At 40.4% G+C, this 22,665-nt stretch overlaps 3 protein-coding genes across 4 annotated transcripts in view; 1 reads left to right on the forward strand and 2 right to left on the reverse strand.

The window, feature by feature from the left end:
- Positions 1-7,551, forward strand: part of LOC106089292 (probable cytochrome P450 4ad1) — a 41,908-nt gene extending 34,357 nt beyond the window's left edge. For both annotated transcript variants that reach the window (XM_059369288.1, XM_013255113.2), the window contains exons 5-9: positions 1,500-1,626; positions 6,471-6,641; positions 6,709-6,964; positions 7,032-7,226; positions 7,294-7,551. In XM_059369288.1, the coding sequence (XP_059225271.1) occupies positions 1,500-1,626; positions 6,471-6,641; positions 6,709-6,964; positions 7,032-7,226; positions 7,294-7,508 (964 nt within the window). In that variant the 3' untranslated portion in view covers positions 7,509-7,551. The remainder of the gene's footprint in view (positions 1-1,499; positions 1,627-6,470; positions 6,642-6,708; positions 6,965-7,031; positions 7,227-7,293) is intronic.
- Positions 7,552-11,375: 3,824 nt separating this feature from the next.
- Positions 11,376-16,450, reverse strand: LOC106089288 (larval cuticle protein 2). Its single transcript, XM_013255109.2, has 2 exons — positions 16,370-16,450; positions 11,376-12,022 (listed from the first exon to the last, which is right to left on the reverse strand). The coding sequence occupies exons 1-2, from the start codon at positions 16,379-16,381 to the stop codon at positions 11,573-11,575; spliced, it is 462 nt and encodes a 153-aa protein (XP_013110563.2). The 5' UTR covers positions 16,382-16,450; the 3' UTR covers positions 11,376-11,572.
- Positions 16,451-21,254: 4,804 nt separating this feature from the next.
- Positions 21,255-22,112, reverse strand: LOC106089287 (larval cuticle protein 2-like). Its single transcript, XM_013255106.2, has 2 exons — positions 21,887-22,112; positions 21,255-21,819 (listed from the first exon to the last, which is right to left on the reverse strand). The coding sequence occupies exons 1-2, from the start codon at positions 21,896-21,898 to the stop codon at positions 21,334-21,336; spliced, it is 498 nt and encodes a 165-aa protein (XP_013110560.1). The 5' UTR covers positions 21,899-22,112; the 3' UTR covers positions 21,255-21,333.
- Positions 22,113-22,665: the final 553 nt, after the last annotated feature.

Raw genomic sequence — 22,665 nt, forward strand, 5'->3', positions numbered from 1 at the left:
CCTTGCTTAAGACTTTCAACATACCTCCCGTCGTGAATTTGTTGCCCCAACGCTTGACGAAGACCGTCGATGTGTGGATACTTCCAACGAGCAGTGTCATAATATTCTACTGACGCAGAGCAGCATCAAGATGTCCCTTTTATACTCGCAGCTTATAATTTGTATGGGTGGATCCTCTCCAGAGGTCAATATATGTTTGAAAATCTGCTCGTTAGAAAATTGCATGAGAACCAAAATTTGGCACTCAATAGCCACTTTAGCCAACGCAAATGTCTATTGCGCATGCCACCTAAAAACAAAGTTAGCTTGAAACACACGCACACACACACAAGTTTAAGTAATGTGTGGATGTGTTCTCAATTTGATCGTCGGACATTGTGTTTTGTTTGCAAATAAGCACCGATCAGATGAGTGTCACATGAAGCCAAAGCAAGCAGAGGAATGAGACATCATGTGTTGTAGAGCGGCATAATTTTTGCACTGGGTTGTTTGTTTTTGGATGAGAATTGCTTTTATCGGTGACGTGACATGCTGTCTATCTCCGTCTATTCAAAAGTGACACACTTACTTCCATTTTTTTCTTTACCCAAGCCATTACAAAGCACGCAAATTAATTTCAGCTCCGAAAACTTTGAACGGTACCTGTGTTTGTGTGTCTTCTATTCAGTTGAGGTCAAGGAGTATTTTATGTTTTGGTTGTTGAGAGTCGTAAGCGTCAACAACGATAGCTGGTATAAGGTGTGAGATTGCCATTCGCTGCGTGTTTCTAGTGTGCACTTATTTTTAAGGTAATTTGCTGCTGTTCTCTGAACCAGATCCTTCACTTGGCACCGATGATCTGCTGGAATCCTCCCTACCTAAGACCTTAAATCGGGAGATTGGTATATATGGTAATTATGGCCAAATTTAGTTAAGGTATGGCCATGCTCGGTACGAATGTTTAGGGCCTAACTCTTGTGATAAATTCAGCTTTTATGAACATAAGACCTCAAATCGGAAGATTGGTTTACATGAGGGCTATATCCAACTATAAATTTCGATATAGCCCTTTTCTTTAGTACAAAATATCGACACTTGTTAGAGTAATAGTTTCACTTTAAACAAAAATCATTTCCTATCCTTTGAGATATCAAACGAAAGGATGAGCTTGTTATCTACTTTTTTCCATGGTGATGCGTATTCGAATACAACTGATTGCGTTCAATGAAAATGCTTCAATTTGTACGTATGATTGTTAAGAATTTTGCCTCAACCAGCGAAAAGTTCCTACGCATGCAATTATATTCCGTTAATATGTACGAAAACTACAGTATTTACATGTAGAGGTTATCCACATATCCTTGAACTTATATGTGTGATATATCACTTTTAACAACATATTTGTTTACTTCTTTCCTTTCATATCAATTCCCAAAACTGCATCATGATATGCGGATACCTGACTTTCGTTTGTGGTGACAATGGTATTGCACAATTGTGGTCCTTTTCTCATCCTGTAGCCTGTGCGATGTTATACAAGAACGTACTTTCAGCATTGTCAAGAGATTCGATACTCTGTTTTATTTAACGCCCTACTATAGTAAACAGCGTAAGGCCCTGCGATCCTTGAAAACTGAAATTAATCAGGTAAGTCAAGAGTAAATGTTCTGAGAAGATGTATTGAGTTGAAAGAATACAATGAATATGTATAGGACATGTTAAGTACGCAGTAAATTGACACTGCATGAGGTAATGTGAAATTTATATGATGCGAATAAAAATGTAAATTACACCCAATCGAATTACGCAAAAGATGAGAGGATAAACAAATGAATTTGAGAATTTAAGAAACTAATAGGGTCAGCCACCAACTTAAAACAAAAGTGAAAAACAAGTAAAGCCATCACGACTTTATATACCCCCTCTTATATACCCTCCACCAAAGATCGCTTTTGTCGAGTTCTTTGCCCGTTATCTATTTATAGGCAAACAAAGGATGATGCTCCATGCTATTGAAGCAATACTCATATCAGGTTATGGACCGATTCAGACCATACTTGTTGGAGACCACAGTAGAAGTTATTGTGCCAAATGTCAGTTATATCGGATAAGAACTTCACCATATAGGGGTTCAAGAAGTAAAATCAAGAGATTGGTTTATGTGAGAGATATACCAGGCTACGGACCCATTCAGACCATATTTGGCAAGTAGGTTGAAGGTCATAGGAGAAGTCGTTGTTCAAGATTTCAATGTGGATAAGAGTTAAGCCTTCTAGAGGATCAAGAAAAATAATCCAGAGATCGGATTATATGGGAGCTATATCAGGCTATGAACTGATTTGGACCATACTTACCACAATTGTTGGAAGTCATAATAAAACAACAAGTAAAAGCGTGCTAAGTTCGGCCGGGCCGAATATGGGAGCTATATCTGGTTATTGACCGATTTGGACCGTTTGGCACAGTTGTTGAGAGTCATAACAGAACGCTACATGCAAAATTTCAGCCAAATCGGTTGAAAAGTGAGGCTTCCAGGAGCTGAAGAAGATTATATGTTAGCTATATCTGGTAATTGACCAGTTGGACCGTACTTGGCACAGTTGTTGAGAGTCATAACAGAAGAAAATGTGCAAAATTTCAGCCAAATGAGCCCCCGGAAGAAGTCAAATCGGGAGATCGGTTTATACGGCAGCAATATCAGGTTCTTGACCGATTTAGACGATACTTGGCACAATTATTGAAAGTCACAACAGAACACTACATCCAAAATTTCCGCCAAATCGAACAAAAATTGCGGCTTCCAGGGGCTCAAGAAGTCAAATCGGGAGGTAGATTTATATGGGGGCTTTGTCGAAATCTGAACCGATATGACCCTTTGCAATCTCCATTGACCCAAATCAATATTAAGTATGTGTGAAAATTTTCAAGGGGATAGCTTTACGCGTTCGACCCCCATCGTGATTTCGACAGACGGTCGGCCGGATGGACGGACGGATGGATGGACGGACAGACGGACGGATGGACAGACGGACGGATGGACGGGCGGACCGGCGGATATGGCTAGTTCGACTCAAAATGGCGAGACGATCAAGAATATATATACTTTATGAGGTCCTAGATAAACTTTTCGAGGTATTACAAACGGAATGACTAGATTAGTATACCCCTATCCTATGGTGGTGGGCATAACTAGATGCTCAAAGAGTCAAGATCCAAGATCGGTTTGGATGGCAGCTATATCAAAGCATGGCCTGATATGGCCCATTTGAAATCCCAACCGACCTGCATTTATTGCAAGTATTTAAGCAAAATTTCAAGAACATGGCTTAATTCCTTCGAAAGTAAGCGGGCTTTCGACGGACGGACAAGTGCTTAATCGACTGAGAATGTAAGACGATCAATAATACAAATACTTAATTGGGTCTCAGATCAATATTTCGATGTGTTGGACAATATGTAGACGGCCCGTATGCTCAAATGGAGCCTGAATCCGAGAATAGTCAAATGGCTATACAGAAGGTGACGAGACCATTATTAGCTTATGCCTCAGTAGTTTGTTGAACTGCGATGGAGAAAGGAAAATATAATACAACAGATTCAGAGTACATGTTGTCTTGGCATAGGCGGAGCGATGAGGACTACGCCCACTAGGGCAATGGAGACTATTCTGGATATCCAACCCAGTGACATGCGATGGAAGAATGGATGGAGGATGGGAGCAGCTCATACCATGGCGGTATAATAGAGGCGATGATAGAAAACCTGGAGGGATGAGAAGAGGTTTCCGATCGGATACCTGAGGCACTGCTGCCAGCGGCACAGTCTTGGATTGAGTGAACTCTGGTATTGCCATATGGAATTTGATGCTACAGGAACGAATTAAAGTTAGAGGACAGATTGGGCATGGGGGACAACATTGAGAACGCAAGGACTGAGATCTTTTTACGACTGTATAATACGGTGCTGGATATTCATCCGCCCCATGCCACTATGGACATACATCTAAGCCAGTAATCGGCTTGTTGTGCGCTCAGAAAACTAAAAAGTAACCTCGAAAAGGAAATTTTTTTAATTGTTTCCCACACCCATTCCCTAAGTTGGTTTATGTCTGGGATTGTGTCCCCACCTAAGTACCATTGTCTTTTAGCCGCGAAAGCCGGGCAATGACACAGGAAATGCTGCAACGTCTCATCATCTTGCTCACATGCTTAAACATGCTTTCACTTGCTGCACCGATTTTGCATAAGTGAGCTCGTAGTCCTATGTATCCCGTTATGATACCAAAAACTATACTTACTTCCTTTCAGTAAGACCCTCGTACTCCCACGATCCAGATCCATATGATTTTCCCCGTGCTACCGATTGTTTCGCTGTTCTACAGTGTTAAACGCTCGTTCGTCGCCAACGCCCTTAAATCGGACTGCGTCAACCCGAAAGGCTTCTGGTTAACCAAGTTTACTGACGGCAGTTCTCTAACGGGATAGCTGTGAGCACCACACAGGCTGGAACATTGGGGTCCGATATGTGTGGTGTTCACTGCTGTGACGAGAAGCATAGCTACCGGGCACGCCCACAGGTTGCGGATAGTGGAATGCTCTATACGCAGTAGCTGCAACTGCAGTCGCGGAAAATCAACGTTATCGAGCGGAGAGTCTCAGTGAGAGCCCGGGCGGCACCGGCTCTTGCATAAATACTGAGTGCCTATGATGCTCGATATGACAAGGCGAGTTATTGGCGCCATTAAATAACCAATGGCCATCATTACTCCACGGCGATCGGTCCTTTGGATGGAAACGAGCTTGCTCATCTTAAGGGGCTTGACGAGTATCGCCACCTCGACAAATGAACATTGACTACAATAACCACAACTTGGGGTGATAACAAAGAAAACAGGTTGACCAGGTACAAACAATTGGCCGGTCTGTAGAAAGTTATGCAGCGCCGGTATGGTCTCATCAGCTATGTGTCACGCAATAGAGGAAAATTCAGATCTGTTAGCATGTCTCTTCAAACTGCGACGGGCTGTATCCTCAATTCTTGTGTGGACCATCTCAACCGGGAGACAAAGATCCATCCCGTGCGTAAACATAACTACATGCTGTTTAAGCATTGCCTTCTGAGCTGTTATCGCAAGGGACCATCTAACTCATCCCCTTGTACATAGGTTTCAACCGCCCAGAAGACTTAAGGTGGGTCTTCATGATCAAGAGCGAGAGGTTCAACGCTACAATAGAGAACCTCTAGATCTAGCGGCATATTAAGCGGGCCTCGACAACATTCTTGCAGACACGGCTTCAGAAGAGGTGAATAGCTACTGGGTGAATTTGGTCCTTGGCGAATGACCGCCTCACATTGCATTTTAAGAAATTGACCTCCCCCAGCAAGCCAGAGTAGTTGTGACTCAATTACGCCTCAATTCGTACAAAGCAAGGTTTGATGCCAACGTGAGTGATGTGTGTCCCGATTGTGACCTGGGATATATGACCACACGACAGCGGTTAAGTTGCCCAGCCAGAACCACTCGACTAAGACCAAGATCTCACTGGCAGATGCCACCTTAGTTCCAAAGTTTCTGGATCGGGATATTCAACAGAAACTAACCTTTCAATGATGTCACTCTACTCGAAAATAATGCTTTTGGAAATGGAAGCCGCCGTAACGACTGCCGATAAATCGCCTCTAAAGATTTGGGGATCGTTCTCGCTTACTTCATGATTGTTCCTCTCCGAAAAATGCTTTTTGAAGTATCTACTTTTGGTACCTCACTTTTTCGGCAGCATTGCATTTTGCATCCAGCATCCTCATAAAACCTTATCATCATACAAGCTCGCCCAGAAATGGTAGGCTCATACATTGTATCCCTGGAGGCATCTTCATAATTTTCGCCAGGATGTCTTGCAGTTTCACTTTCAACATTTTGTGCCCCAAATATCTTTTGTTTGGTTTAGCTGTTAGCTTAGCAGTGTTATAGGTCTCCTCCGCAAACCTTCTGCAATCATTCCACGATTTGGATTTAATGTTGGTTTTCTTGATATCTTCGTTGTCTGAGTCTGAATCGGAAACACCAACTGTATTGACAGACTGAGGTTAGTAGCTAGCAAGCAAGCAATAAGGACTTAGTGTTGCACTTGAATTTCAACTAAAGTAAGGTAAAACATTCCTCGTATAATGGAAAGACTACCCTGCCACCCACAGCATTCTTATAAACTATGTTCAGCATGTGAACAGAAAGTTGAATGATTGTTGAACACAGTCACCCCGAATTCTACTCCAAAGCACTAGTTTAATATTTCAAACTATAGTTTGATCCAAACTAAATTCAATTAAAATGTTTTCCATTACTGATCAAATACTACGACATACAACCCCTAATAAACTTTAATGGAAATTAAATAATCATTTAACTCAGTGCACTTATTTGTCTTATCTTCATGTAGCATGTTGTCCTTTATCTTTCAAATATCTACTTTTAATTTCATTTTATTCAACAGATTGTTGAAGAACGTAGGACTCAAATGAAGTCAGCAGACAAAGGATTAAGCAATGAAAAGAATGCAGCAGAGCTTAAACCATTTGTAAATGTACTTTTGAATGCCAAATTGGATGGAAGAGAATTAAAATTCCGCGAAATCTTTGAAGAAATTTCCACTTTTATTTTCACGGTAATTGCGAAATGATGAAACTGACAATGCAGTTCAGTTATCTTACATTCCTTTCGTTTGTTCTTAGGGACATGATCCGACGGCAGCCGCTCTATCCTTTACCCTGTACACACTGTCACGACATCCGGTCATACAGCAAAAAGTCTACGATGAGCAGCGGAAAGTATTCGCTGAAAAAGACGGAGAGGAATTCAAAAATGCCACAGCTAAGAGGGAAGATTTACATAAGATGGACTACATGGAATTGGTGTTAAGGGAAACTTTGCGTTTGTATCCAGCAGTGCCATTGATAGCAAGAACCAATCGCAAGTCAATTGAAATAAGTAAGAAATCTGTTCTTTAAGTCGTATTAAATTCAATACAAACAGTTAAATTTTCTCTGAAATTAAGATGATACAAAAATAGCCAAAAGGACGACTGTCATAATGTGCCTGCTTGCCATGGGCTATAATGAGAAATACTTTGAAAACCCCTGTGAATTCAGGCCAGAGAGATTTGCTACTATGCCAGCCACTGATGAGAAAAACAAGGGCATTGAGGCCTTTAAAAGTGTGCCCTTTAGTGCTGGTCCACGCAAATGCATAGGTATGTTGACCTATTATTAAAACAAGGCAAAAATGTATCTTAAATAACTTTTCTCTCTTCATTCTAGCTGAAAAGTTTGCCATGTTTGAATTGAAATCCCTATTGTCTGCAGTTGTAAGAAATTTTGAAATTCTTCCACCCAAGGATGGCTTGTCCGCTGGAATAAATGATCATTCTCGCAAGGATTGTGTGCCGGAAAGTGAATATGATCCTATATTGAATATAAGAATAACTTTAAGATCAGAAAATGGAATTTTAGTGAGACTCAAAAAGCGTAACTAAGCACTTTTTTAGATTTATAAACGAATTTATAAAAACAAAACATATATAAAATTATTTATATTCTAGTCTAAGTGACATTTTTAATCAAAATCTGGGAGGAAAAAAGTTACATCTGATCTTGAACCGTGCATGGAATGGGAGATGTAAAAAGGATGAGATATGTTCCGGTTAGCGGGATTACTTTCGGGAATTGAAATGTTCGAAGAAGTAGAGACATTTCAGGAAATAGAAATGTTCTGAAGAATCCAGATGTTGCAGCAAAATAATTCAAGAAGGGCCACTTTGAAGAGGTGAACGTATAACAAAACCCACTGTCTGTAAAAAAATTGTGGTGTAAAAGTCGTGAATCTTGATATCGTTGATATTTTCGAAAGTGGTCTAGGCATAAATTCGTCAAAATGTGATGTTCTAAATTCGTCAAAATGTGATGTACATGGCACCCACGTTGGGACCAGTCTGAGAGGAGAGTATTTTCAATTGTGGTTGCTTTGCTATAACAAACTAGTAAAATGGCATTAAGTTCGGCCGGGCCGAACTTTGGATAAACATCACCTCGGTCGTATATGAAAACCCCTTTCGGCACAATCCGGTGAAAATTGCATAACTTATACACCTAAATTCGATACGGACAATGAGTGATCTAATAAATATAAATCACTGTTGAATATAGTATTTCAAATTTCAACATCCCTGTTCCATTGGAACATCCCTGCTCCATTGGAACATCCCTGTTACATTGGAACATCTCTGTTCCATTGGAACATCCCTGTTCCATTGGAACATCCCTGTTCCATTGGAACATCCCTGTTCCATTGGAACATCCCTGTTCCATTGGAACATCCCTGTTCAATTGGAACATCCCTGTTCCATTGGAACACCCCTGTTCCATTGGAACACCCCTGTTCCATTGGAACATCCCTGTTCCATTGGAACATCCCTGTTCCATTGGAACATCCCTGAATGAAGAATGTCATCGCGACTAGGACGTTAACATTGTTTATTGAAAGCTTTAAGAATATAGGGGTCAATCGAAGCTTAAAAATGCTGTCTAAGAACAAAAGTTTGGCCCATCGTCCGTCTCCCTCATTATCAGTCATGAAATGGTTTCAAGTAAAGATTGAAAGAGGAAACTCTGGAATATTTGGTATGTGCGCGTCCTGTAATGGGAAACAGCAGAATGCAATATATTAACGACAATTGCTCCCTTAAATACCAACTACCATAGCAATCTTGTCGTTCCAATCGGGGGAAAGTAACACATTTTCGGAAGTATACTGCAATAACCAAACAAAAATTAAAATTGAACCTTCAAGCAGACATTCTTGTATGCGAAGAACATTGCGCAAAATGCAAATTATGAATATCCTCTTTGCAGAAATTCTAATTAGTTATCATGTCTTAATATTATGAGCAACTTGTCGTACATCAATTAGTAACATTGACTAAAGCGGTGAAGTTCACATTACCCAAAAACAAAGTAAAACGCGAATAACTTACTACACCAATGCAAACACCGCACTCCTTTCCCTCCAAATGCACTAATAACTCTGGGCATTATAAGTATTTTGATTTTAGTTAATTGCAAGAAGACTTGTATTGCATTCTGGTTTCACTTGCTCAGTGGAAAAATTATGAATAACCTCCAAACGATTCAACGAAAGTTTTAATGACAACCAAATTTCAACGATAAAGTTGAAATTTGTAAAGAAAACTTACGAGGCGCCAAAACAAATTTGTTTAACATGCATGTTTAAAATGCTGCTCATGCAACGGCTTGAAGTCCTAAAACTTTCCCACAGCATAATGACAAACTCTGTCGTGTGAAAATGGTAGAAACTTTTAAAAAGCTACATCATAATACAAAGTTTTGCATATGAGAGAAAATAATTTGTTTAGCTCCTGTTACACACATGGAAACCTGTTACAAAAATTTGGTAAAATTAAGAGAGTAGAAAGTTCCTTACTGAATTTATTTAAATCTGTCCTTCCATCGCCAAGTTAAGACAATAGTTTCAGAGTGTCGTTTTCCCTGCACATTTATATTTGGTTTTTTCCATTATAGACACTTAGTTCATTTTGCCATAAAACGGAGCTTCCAGTTGTTACTATAGCTGGTAGTGATAGCAGGCGTTCTAAATTTTTGGTGTATGAGTACGAATGTATATCCAAGGGTTTTAAAATGGCAGCATGAATTCCTGGTGAGATGGGCAAAATGTCGCTATTGGATTGATAGCCATACTCATTGGTGGTATATTGCAAAGCAACATGTGCACCTTGGGGAGATAACCAACCGAAATTACCATGATGCCGTCGACATCACCGGAAGCAGCCGAGTTGATGTCATTGCTGATGTCAAAGGTATATTGGAATCCATCGAGACGAACATAAGAGGTAAAGGATTTAATTTCGGCATGGCATCATCACTGTTGGCTGAGCTATGGCTATGATCACGACGTGTAGCGTTTGCTAAAGGTGGTTAAGATGGAGGCGGAAGCCAAAAGAGTACATAAAGCGATCTAAATAGAAGTTATTGGAAAAGTATTAAAACAATTAAAAATGCGTTAAGGTCGGCCGGGCCCAACTTAGGATACCCACTACCTCGCGTATATATGTAAACCACCGTTCGTCAATATCCGTTGAAAAATGCATACCTTATGCCCTATAGCAACTATATCGAAATATGGTCCGATTTGGACCAAATTCGACACTGATATTGAGAGGTCTAATAAGTACGAGTCATTGTTCAATGTTGTATAACAAAATATTATACAACATTGAACAATGACCGATTTGAACCATGTACAATAGGGATGTCGCCAAATATAAGTCACTGTTTAAAATTTCAGTGAAATCGGATTATAAATGCGGCAATTATGGAGCAAAGACCTTAAATCGAGATATCGGTCTATATGGCAGCTATATCCAAATCTAATCCAATCAGAGCCAAATTGAAGAGGGATGTCGAAAGGCCTAACACAACTCACTGTCCCAAATTTCGGCGACATCGGACAATACATGTGCTTTTTATGGACCCAAAACCTTAAATCGAGAGATCGATCAACATGACAGCTATATCAAAATCTGAACCGATCTGGGCCATATTGCAAAGAGATGTCGAGGGGCCTAACCTAACTCACTGTCTCACATTTCGGCGACACAGGACAATAAACGCTTCTTTTATGGGCCCAAAACCTTAAATTGAGAGATCGGTCTATATGGCAGCTATATCCAAATCTGGACCGATCTGAGCCAAATTGAAGATTTCGAAGGGCTTAATGCAGCTCACTGTCTCAAATTTTGGTGAAATCGGACAATAAATGCCCTCTTTATGGGCCCAAAACCTTAAATCGAGAGATCGGTCTATATGGCAGCTATATCCAAATCTGAACCGATCTGAGCCACATCGAAGAAGAATGTTGAAGGGCCTAACAGAACTCATAGTCTCAAATTTTGGCGAAGTTGGACAATAAATGCGATCTGGGCCAAATTGAAGAAGGATGTCGAATGACCTAACACAACTCACTGTTCCAAATTTTAGCAAAATCGGATAATAAATGTGGCTTTTATGGGCTTAAGACCCTAAATCGGCGGATCGGTCTATATGGGGGCTATATCAAGATATAGCCGATATAGCCTATCTTAGAACTTAACCTGCTTATGGACAAAAGGAAAGAAAGAATCTGTGCAAAGTTTTAGCTCAATTGAAAGACTGTAGCCATTTTGAAAGACTGTAGCCTGATTTCAACAGACGGACAGTCATGGCTACATCGTCTTAGATTTTTACGGTGATCAAGTCAAATCCCAGACAAGTTAACAGCGCTTTTCCTTGTCTTTTTGTGTTCCAAAGAGTAATAAAAAACACCTTGCTTTACTTTGCACTGTTTTGAATAACACCAGAAATTTCCAAAATGGAAATCCTGAGTTATATTGGACATGTTGTATTTAATACTTTGGTGTGTGAAAAACATTATCTAGCATTGCATATTTTACAAAGTATTTTAAATCATCCCTTCAATTGCTGGAAAGGAATTTAAAATCTCACTTTTCCTGGAAATGTTTGCTCCTTAGAAATGTCTGAAACTATTTCTATTATTGCTGCTGGCAGCATGATAACTGTTGCTCTCCTCCTTGGGTGGATGAGTACGAATGTATTCCAAGGCCTTCAAAATGGCAGCAGGAATTGGTGGTGGGGTAGGCAGAATGTCGCTATTGGGTTGATAGCCATTCTCATCGGCAGTATATTGCAAAGCAACATGTACACCTTCGGGAGATACCCAACCGAAATCACCATGAACATTGCCATAGGCATCACCGGAAGCAGCCGAGTTAATGGCATTGGTGGTATCGTAGGCATATTCGAATCCATCGGGACGCACGTCGGAGGTATAGGATTTTACTTCGGCATGGACATCATCACTGCTAGCTGAGCTATGACCACCACCATTACCACCACTGTTGTGTTTGCCAAAGGTGGATAAAGCTGAGGCGGAAGCCAAAAGAGTACACAAGGCGATCTAAGTAAAAGAATTTGGAAAAGAATTTGGGAAATTACTATTTAATTTTTTTTTTTTTTGGAAATATAAACACAAATATTTTTAATTAGCACTCAACGAAATTGGTTATTCAAAAGAGCAAAATAGTAAATTGGGTTGTGAAAATTTTCATGTTAAGCGGTATTTTCAGTTAAACGATTTTTCACTTAAGCGATTTCAAATGCGTTGAATGTCACCAAAAATGTATGACTTTCTCATCAAGTTTTACTTAAGACGAATTTTTCACTATTTCAGTTATGCGCCACCCACTGTCCAAGGAGTAGAGCTAGGCGATTGCAAATTTGCACAAAAACTTCCTTTTAGCGTAGGTCGGTTCAGATTGTAAATGGGCCATGACTTCTTGAGCCTCTCGAAGGCCCAATTCATATCCAATTTGGCTGAAATTTTGAAGGAGGTGTTTAGTTATGATTCCCAACAACTGTATTAAGTGTGGTTCAAATCGGTCCATAACCTGATATAGCTGTCATATAAACCGATCTTGTTATCTGATTTGGCTGAAATTTTGAATGACTTCCAACAGGTATGCAACGATTGTATGGTTCATAATCTGATATAGATGTCATTTAAACCAATTTCGGATCTTGGCTTCTTGAGCCTCTAGAGGGCGCAATTCATGTCCGAATTACACATTAAGTGTTTTGCTTTGACTATCAATAGATTTGGCTTAAATAGGTTTGTAACCTTATATAGCTGCCATATAACCCGATCTCGGATATTGATTTCTTGAGCCTCTAGAGGGAGCAATTGTTATCTGATTTGGCTGAAAATTTTCACAAGGTATATTGTTCTGACTTCCAACAAGTAAGGTAAGTATGGTCCAAATCGGTTTATAACCTAACATAGCTGTCATATAAACCATTCTCGGTCCTTGATTTCTTCAGCCTCTAGAGGGCGATTTGGCCGAAAGTTTCCATGGGGCGTTTTGTTTGAATTTCAATAGCTTTGTAATCTGATAAAACTTCCATATAAATCGATATTGGATATTGATTCTTTGAGCCTCTATGAGGTGGTTTGCTTTAACTTCCAAATGTTTGCAAAGAATGGTTCAAACAGGTTCATACCCTGATATAGCTGCTACATAAACCAATCAAAGATCTTGTTTTCTTGAGCCTCTAGAGGCCGCAATTCATAGCCGATTTAGCTGAAATTTTCCAAGAGGTGGTTTGTTTTGACTTTTAATAGCTTTACAAAGTAGAATCGAAATAGGTTCATGACTGGATATAGCTGTCATGTCGACGGCGCAATTCAAATCCGATGTGGCAGAAATTTTCCATGAGGAGTTTTGCTTTGACTTTATATTGCTTTGCAAAGAATGGTACAAACAGATTCATAACCTGATATAGCTGCCACATACACCGATCATGAATTTTAACTTCATCAACCTCTAGAGGGCGCAATTGTTACCTAAATGGCTGAAATGTTGCTCAAGGTGTTTTGGTTAGACTTTCAACAAGCAAGTTAAATATGGTCCAAATCGGTCCCCAACCTGATATAGATCCCACATAAACTGACCTCAGTTCTTGATTTTTGGGTCTATAGGGGGCGCTATTCTTGTCGAAATTGGCTAAAATTTTGCACAAGGCGTTTTGTTTTGACCTTCAACAAGTATGTTGAGTATCGGTTCTTAAACTGATTTAGATCCCACATAAACCGATCTCGGATCTTGACTTTTTTAACCTCTAGAGGGTGCACTTCTTATCCGAATTGGCTGAACAAGAATGATCTAAATCGGTTCAAAACTTTATATAGCTGCCATATAAACCGATCACGAATCTTTATTTTTTGGCGCCCGATTTGGCTCAATTATGCACGAAGTGTTTTATTTTGACTTCCAACAACTGTGTCAAGAATGGTCTAAATCGATTCATTTGCTGATATAACTCCCATAAAAACCAATCTCCCGATTATACATCTTGAGCCTCTAGAGGGCGCAATTCTTATTCGATTTGTCTACAATTTTGATTTTATATAACGACTTCTTCTATGACCTTCAACATACGTGCCGAATATTGTTTCAATCGGTTCATAACCTGATATGGCTCCTATATAAACCGATCTCTCGGTTTTACTTCTTTTATTTGCAATTCTTATGCGATTTACTTGCAATTATGGCTTAAAGTTTGCGCAATGGCTTCTTCTACACAGAAGTCATTGTTTAAAAGTCAGTTAAATCAGATAATAATGGCGCCCGCTAGGGACTCATGAAGTATAATCGGGATATCGGTTAATATGGGAGCTATTGTATATCTCAATATGGACCGATTAAACCCATTTACAATCCACAATGATCTGTATCAATTAAAAGGTGTATGTGCAAAATTTCAAGCGCATTGTTTTATTAGTTTGGTAGCTACCGTGATTTACACTAACGGACGGACACGGCCAAATCTATATGTTACAAACAGAATGGCTGGATTAGTATACCAGTACTAAAGCGTGATTACAAAGAAGTAAAAACGGAGTAAGATCAGCCGTGCAGAACTTTAGATACCCATCACCATGTATAAATTAACCATCCTCCTTTATGGCAACTCCACTACCATATCCATTGTAAAATGCAAATCGGGGCTGGTCTCATCATATTTGATTGAGGTCTCGAGAACTCTTATACAAGTCACAGTTTCAGCGAAATCGGGCAACAAATCCGCATTTTATGGGATTAAGACTCTAAATTGGAAGATTGGTCTATATAGCAAAAATGAACATTCCATTAAGAAACAATGATAAGAGACCTCCTTTTTATAGGCAAGTCCGGACGGCGTGCCGCAGTGCGACACCTCTTTTGAGGAAAAGTTTTTACATGACATAGTATCTCACGAATGTCGCCAGCATTAGGAGGGGATAATCACCGCTGAAAATTTTATGATGGTCTCGCCAGGATTTGAACACAGGCGTTCAGCGTCATAGGCGGACATGCTAACTTCTGCGCTACGATGGCCTACACCTCTATATGGCAGCTGTGACTAAATTAGTCTGACCTGGACCATGTGTTGGTCGGATGATGGGAAGCTTAATACAAATCATTGGCAATAATTGCGGCTTTTATGGGCTTAAGACCCTTAATCAGCAGATCGGCCTATACGGCAGCTATATATAAATATAGTCCAATCTGAACCGTATTTGGGTCGGATGCCGGGAGGCTAAAGACAACTCAATGTTTCCAATTTCAGTGGAATCGGGTAATAATTGCGGCTTTTGTGGGCTTAAGACCCTAAATCGGCAGATCGGTCTATATGGCAGCTATATATAAATATAGTTCGATTTGAAACATATTTGAGTCGGATGTTGGGAGATGTAAAACAACTCAAAGTTTCAAATTTCAGCGAAATCGGGCAATAATTGCGACTTATATGGGTTTAAGACCCTTTATCTGCAGATCGGTCTATATGGGAGCTTTAGCTAAATATATTCCCATCTAAACCATTTTTGGGTCGGATGCCAGGGGGTTTAAAATAGTTCACTGTTTCCAATTTAAGCGAAATCGAGCAATAATTTCTACTTTTATGGGCTTTAGACCCTTAATCCGCAAATCGGTCTATATGGTAGCTATAGCTAAATATATTCCGATCTGACCTATATTTAAGTCGGATAACGGGAGACGTAAAACAACTCAAAGTTTCACATTTTAGCGAAAGCGGGCAATAATTGCGACTGTTACGGGCTTAAGACCCTAAATCGGCATATGGTCTATATGGTAGCTACATTTAAATATAGTCCAATCTGAACCATATTTGAGTCGGATGTCGGGAGGTTTAAAACAACTTACTGCTTCCAATTTCAGAGAAATCGGATAGCAATTGCGGCTCTTATGGGCTTAAGACCCTCAATCAGCAATTGGTCTTTATGGCAGCTATATCCAAATATAGTCCGATTTGGCCCATTCAAGAACTTAACCTGCGTATGGAAGAAATAACTGTGCAAAATTTCCGCTCAATAGCCGTAGCGTGATTACAACTGTCGGACACATGGAGGGACATAGGTACGGACGGACAGACGCGTGGACATCGTTAAATCGTCTTAGATTATCACAACCATCATTCTTTGTAGGCTCGGAAATGGATATTTCAATGTGTTGCAAACGGAATGACTAAATGAATAGACCGCCTATCCTATGGCGGTGGGTATAAAAACGGATAGACATCACCCAATCACCTTAGAATTTTACGATGAATAGGAACACTTTGTAACTTCCGAAATTGCCAATTCGGCGTGTATTACAAAAGGAATGACAAAACCAATAAATTCCTCATCCTTTGTTGGTTGGCTTTAAATGATTGAAAAACTATCCTTTAGATGATGACTACTTACAATTTTAAACATTTCTGCTTGATATCTTTCTCTTTTCTTGATGAATTGAATTGAAGTGAATTCCCTGTTGTAGATAATCCCAAATACTGATGGTGTTCTAATTAATTGCACATGTTTTTATATCATTTTAAAAAAGTGTCTCTACTCACTTTCTTATGATGGCACCTTGGGACTAGTTTGTCATTCCATTCTCCATTCATTCAATCGTTCATCCATCCAAGCGTATCGTCTCGAATTACCCAAACTTAGCTAAAATATTGCATTTTGACATTTCTGTAGCAAAACTTCTAGACAATTTAACGCATGTTAAGTTTTTGCCAAGTTAAAGAAATAAATTAAAGATTATTTCACTAAAATTGTAAACCGAAAAAAATAAGGCGAGCCATTTCAAGAGTCACAACCCACACAGCTATCAAATCTTAGTGAATTTTTGTTTTTTATTCCTCGCCAGTAAGGGGAATGGCGGATAAACAACTAACCGAAATTTATTGGCCACATAAAATTCAAAATAGTGCAAAGAAAAAAAAAGTTGTTGAAAATCCACTTCCTAGATCCCAAAGCATTGTTGGGATTTATTCACAGAGTATTCACCATTGCCTGTTGGCTGTTTGGCAAAAAGCTTGAGGCTAAAAACATAGACGCGTTAATTGCTTAAAAAACATGAAAGAGATTGAATATCAATTCAATCGAATGAGAATTGGCGGTGAATTGCAACATTTTACAAAAGGAAAATAAAAAGACAACAGGTGGTTTAAGGTTCCAAGGCGAAAATGTGAGAAATAAATCGAAACTTTTGATAGGGTGAATATGTCTTCAAAAGTCTTTCTTGTGAGCTTAAAAACCCTTTGCACAGTGTCACTTTACCAAGGGATAATAGGAGTTCAAAAATGGAAATCCCCTGGATTTGTATACATTCTAGCATAGGATGGCGATATGCTATTTTCGTCATTCCGACTAGGAGAAGCAATGATCCCAATACTAAAATATCAGGCAGTGCAGTGGCGAGAGACCCAACACAGCCTAACAAACAGGAACCCGACGACAGACCCATCACTGACTTAAAGATTCGGATTACCGGGATAGGTAAAAATCCTAATATTGAAACATTAGGCAGCGCAGCTACCGGAGACTCAATGCAACCCAACGAACAGGGAGCCGATGATGGCACCATCATCTACTCCCAAGTAGCCCATTTACTTCAGATTTGGAAGGCTAAGATAGGCAAGGATCCTAGTATTGAAACACCAGGCAGAACAGGGAGTGGAAACCCAATAAAGCTTAACGAACAGGGACCCGACGATGGAACCATTCCCGACTTTATAAAAAGTCGGAAGACTAGACTAGGCAATGAACCTAAAACGATGACATCAGACAGTGCAGTGACAGGAGTGTCAATGCAGTCGAAAGAACAGGGAGCAGACGATGAGATCATAACCTACTCCCAAGATGCCCATTTACTGGAGGACCAATGATTGAGGTAATCCAGGTAAACCACTACCGGAGCGAGACTGCTAAACACGCTCTGATGGAGAAAATCGGCAATGGCATGATTCATATTGCCTTAATTCAGCAGTCATGGACGACTCGGAACAAAGTCTCTGGACGAAACCATATCAACTACCAATTATTCTTTGCTATGACTGGGGGGGGGGAGGGGTTGGCAATTTATCGCCACTCCTATGGGTGACCACTATAAATGACCTATTACGGATGCTGACTGAGGAGGGATTTGAACCAGTCTGCTACGCGACGATGGAAAGGATCCGAATCAGTTATGCAGAAGGGCCGAAAGGGTCTTGCATATGGCATATGACTGGGCTAGACCTAGAGGTCTCAATGTTAACCCAGAGAAGACTGAAATATGTATGTTCACGAGGAAGACGAAGGTGGGCCAATTTAACGCACCACGTTTCCTCAAAAAGACGATTTCTATATCTGCAAATGCAAATTTTTGCAAATTTTGCCCATGAACATTCCACTAAGGAACAGGGGCAAACTTCTCACATATCAAGGAGTGCAGTCCGATTTAAGCCTTAAGCTCAATGCTAAGGGACCTCCTTTTTATAGCCGAGTCCGAACGGCGTGCCACAGTGCGACACCTCTTTGGAGAGAAGTTTTACATGGCATAGTACCTCACAAATGTTGCCAGCATTAGGAGGCAACATTTCTGAAAATTTCTTCTGATGGTCTCGCCAGGATTCGAACCCAGGCGTTCAGCGTCATAGGCGAACATGCTAACCTCTGCGCTACGGTGGCCTCCGATTTCTATATCTGACAAGGTCAAATAATTAGATGTGATCTTGGACAGGATACTGAATTGGATGTGTCACATTTAGGAGCGTACTAAGAAGGCTCACAGATGTTGGGCACTATGTAGACGGGCAGTAGGCTCGAAATGGGGCCTGAATCCGAGGATAGTCCACTTGCTCTACAGGACCGTGATTAGACCAATACTTACTTACGCCTCAGTAGTTTGGTGGACTGCTATGGAGAAAAAGTACAACATAAAGACCATACAACAGGTTCAGAAAACATTTTGTCATGGCATAAGCGGAGCGATAAGGACCACGCCCACAAGGGCACTGGAGACTATTCTAAATATCCGACCCATTGACATACAGATTAAGTGTGAGGCAGCCTCTACGGCGATGAGACTTAAGTCGGTGGGAGAATGGATTGAGGATGGGAGCAGCTCATACCATCGTGATATAATCGAGGCGACGATAGGAAACCTGGTAGGAAAGGGAGAGGTTTCCGATCGGTTACCCGATATAAATCTTGCACAGTCTTGGATTTACGGAACCCTAGTATTGCCATCAGGAAGATCATCTTACACAGATGGATCAAAGCTAGAGGACAGAGTGGGCCGGGGAGTTTACATTAAAAACCCAGGGACTGAGATCTGTTTTAGACTGGCTGACCATAATACGGTCCTGCAGGGGCAGATCCGGGCGATCAAGGAATGCGTGACATAGTGTGATGCTAACGCGAGGACGTCGAGTGTGAACATCTTGCTTGTCATAAGGGCAATTACCAACCAGGACGGTAAGGTCACGAACAGTCTTGCAGTGTAAGAAGGAGATTAACGACTTCTCTGAGGATGGGAAAATCCGCATCGTTTAAGTGCCGGGCCATAACGGAGTAAGGGGAAATGAAAGGGCAGACGATTTGGCGGTGAAGTCCAGAGGACTGCCTTCAATAAACGTGGTTAACCGGAAGCCTTTCGGCTCGGCGCAGTCCTAGTTAAGGAGTGGGCGACGAATGCGCATGCAACATTGTGGAACAGCGAAACGGTCGGTAGGACGGCGAAAATCCTATGGGGGGATCCAGATCGTGAAAAGACGAGGTTATTACTGAAAGGAAGCAAGAAGGGACACATAGGACTACGAGCTCACTTATGTAAAACCGGTGCGGCAAGTGATAGCATGTGTAGGGCATGAGGGGAAGATGATGAGACGTTGGAATATTTCCTATGTCATTGACCGGCTTTCGCGTCCAAAAAATTCCGGTACTTAGGTGGAGACACAATATCAGACATGAACCAACTTAGGGGAGTGGTATTGAAAACAATTAAGGATTTTGTAAGTAGCACGGAATTCCTAATTTAAAATTTTCTTTTTAGAGGTTACTTTATAGTTTTTAGAGCGCAAATCAAGCCGACTACTGTCTTAGGTGTATGTCTATAGTGGCATGGGGCGATTGATATCTGCACCCTCTTTTCAACCTAACCTAACCTAATCTAACCTCACAAATGTCGTCACCATATTAGAAAAGGATAACCATCGCTGAAAATTTGTTTCTGATGTTCTTGCCAGGCATTCAGCATCATAGGCGGATATGCTGACCTCTGGCTACGTTGGCCTGTACCTGGCTACAGTGTACTGGTGAATATTCTGTTGGCCCATACTATATAAGGAGGTTGTAAGTGGATCAGTGATGTGCCAAGGACTGTAAACATGCAAATACTTCTCCTGAAATGTCTCTGAGGCAGTGCTTGATTAGTTAGTTGAAAATTCGGACGATCTTCCTGGTGGCAGCTCAGGAGTTAAATTGTGATGGTTGTTTATTGGCTCGGTGATCATGAAAGCGAGTGAGTTGAAAATTCGGTTGACCTTCCTGATGGCAGCTCAGGAGATAAACTGTGATGGTTGTTTATTGGCTCGGAGATTACGAATGCGACTAGCAGCTGCAATCACCCATAATTCAGGCGGGGGGTTTTGCATTCTCCTTGCAAAGCGTGAAGCTATCAATTTAATCTGCCAAAGCCATTCCCCTCTGGTTGCTTCATTGAGTCATTTAAAGCGATCTGGATGATTCAACGGTGTGAACTACAAGGCATCTTTCTTCTCCCGTTCCTGTGGTATCACAATGGACGGAAACGTTACACGAGATAGCTATGAGCATCAGACAGGCTGAAACTTTGAACTTCAGCTTAGCTGGGAGCTACAGGGAGTGCTTCAAACGTGGTAGCTGCAACTGCAGTAGCGGACAATCAGCGGTATCGTGTGGAGAGTCTCAGTGAGAGGTCGGGTTGCATCGGCTCTTGCTTAAATACTGAGTGCCTAAGATGGTCGACACGACAAGGCGAGTTGTTGGCGCCTTTAAATACCCAATTGCCATCATGTTCCCGCGGCGATTGGTCGTATAGATCGCAACTTGCTTGCTCGCCTATAAGAGCATGACGAGAATCGCCAACTCCACGTTCAAATGTGGCTACAACAACAACATCCACCAAGGGGTAGAACATTGCTCCACACTTCGTTAAGAGGTCCTTCTTACTCTATGCTTAATAAAAGCAAGATATGAAATATTCTTCAACTTTTTGAAATAACTTTACGAAATTACGACCGATTTTTCATAAATACATGACACGATGATGATTTTATTCAATACTTCTTCAACGATTATTTCTAGCAACTAGAAAAATTTACTAAAACTTTGAACTATTAGTTTGCTCTTAAAATTTAAAAGCGCTTTCGGAAACTGTTGCTGGATTTCTGGCTAAAACTCCTGGAAGGTTGTTGGCCAAAGGATCTAGGGGATTCCTCTTGTGAAGGATGGGTACGAATGTATTCCAAAGATCTCAGAATGGCCTCTGGAATTGGTGGGGGAGTGGGTAGAATGGCACCGCTGGGTTGATAACCATTTTCATCGGCGACATATTGTAAAACCACCTGTTCACCCTCGGGAGAGACCCAAGCAAAGTCACCACGAATTTCGCCATTGGCATCGCCAGAAGCGGCAGCATGAATGGCATTGGTGGTATCATAGGCATATTGGAAACCATCGGAGCGAACATCAGTAGCGAAATTGGTTACTTGGGCATTGGCATCATCGGAGGAGGCAGCAGCGCGGAAACTAGATTGACCACCAAAGGAGCTTTTGGCAGGTTTAGCACCACCAAATCTGGAGACAGCTGTAGCAGCTACCAGCAAGGAGCAGAATAGGACCTAAGGCAATATGAAAAGAAAAACACTTTCAATCATTCTAACACAAAATTTGCTATAATCTACTTACAAATTTGAACATGATGATTTCCGTGAAATATTTTTATTCCAGTTTAACTAAGAAGTTTAGCTGAATACTATTTAAGTTAGAGTCTTACACGCTCTTTTTATACAAATCCAACGTTAGCTGCTTAGTTTTGCTTTACATTCTAACTATGCCCGGGCCAAGAAGTCACTCGACAAGATATCCAAAAAAGGTTTTCGAAAAAAAAAATCACAAAGCGCCACACTAAATCATTATCATTATTGGCACTGGCTGACCGTCTATAAAAAGACACAAAATAAGGGCGGGGTATCATGAATGAAAATCGTTGCTTTTGTAGCTTGCTCTAAAGTTGATAGGTTAAATGTTTAAATTCGTTTGCGTGCGCCCCAATTTCAATGCTAATCTTACACATCTTACTCGTATGCTAACATAGGTGATGGATTTAATTCGTTGTTGGTGATTTGTCTTGAAATGAAACATCAATGCTAACTAACCAAATGTGGATGGTAGAATTGTTGATAGATTCGTATGGTGGATAATTTTTCGCTTATGAATGGCATATAAATTTGTGGATGATAATTAACAAGTGGGTGTTAATGTTAAGCCAATATAACGCTTAAATAGTTTTTTTGAGAAAAATAATTTATTAGCTTATAAAAGTGTCATATTTTTTTTTACATTTCAGTTATGTGGAAAATCTACACTACAATGTTTTAGAAAACCAATGATAAAAACAAGAAAAACAATTTTTAAATATTAACGACCTACGGTAATTTTTGAATAACGTTAGGAAAGGTTAGGTT

The sequence above is a fragment of the Stomoxys calcitrans genome, chromosome 5 (genome assembly GCF_963082655.1).
Source record: "Stomoxys calcitrans chromosome 5, idStoCalc2.1, whole genome shotgun sequence".
NCBI classification, from domain to species: domain Eukaryota; kingdom Metazoa; phylum Arthropoda; class Insecta; order Diptera; family Muscidae; genus Stomoxys; species Stomoxys calcitrans.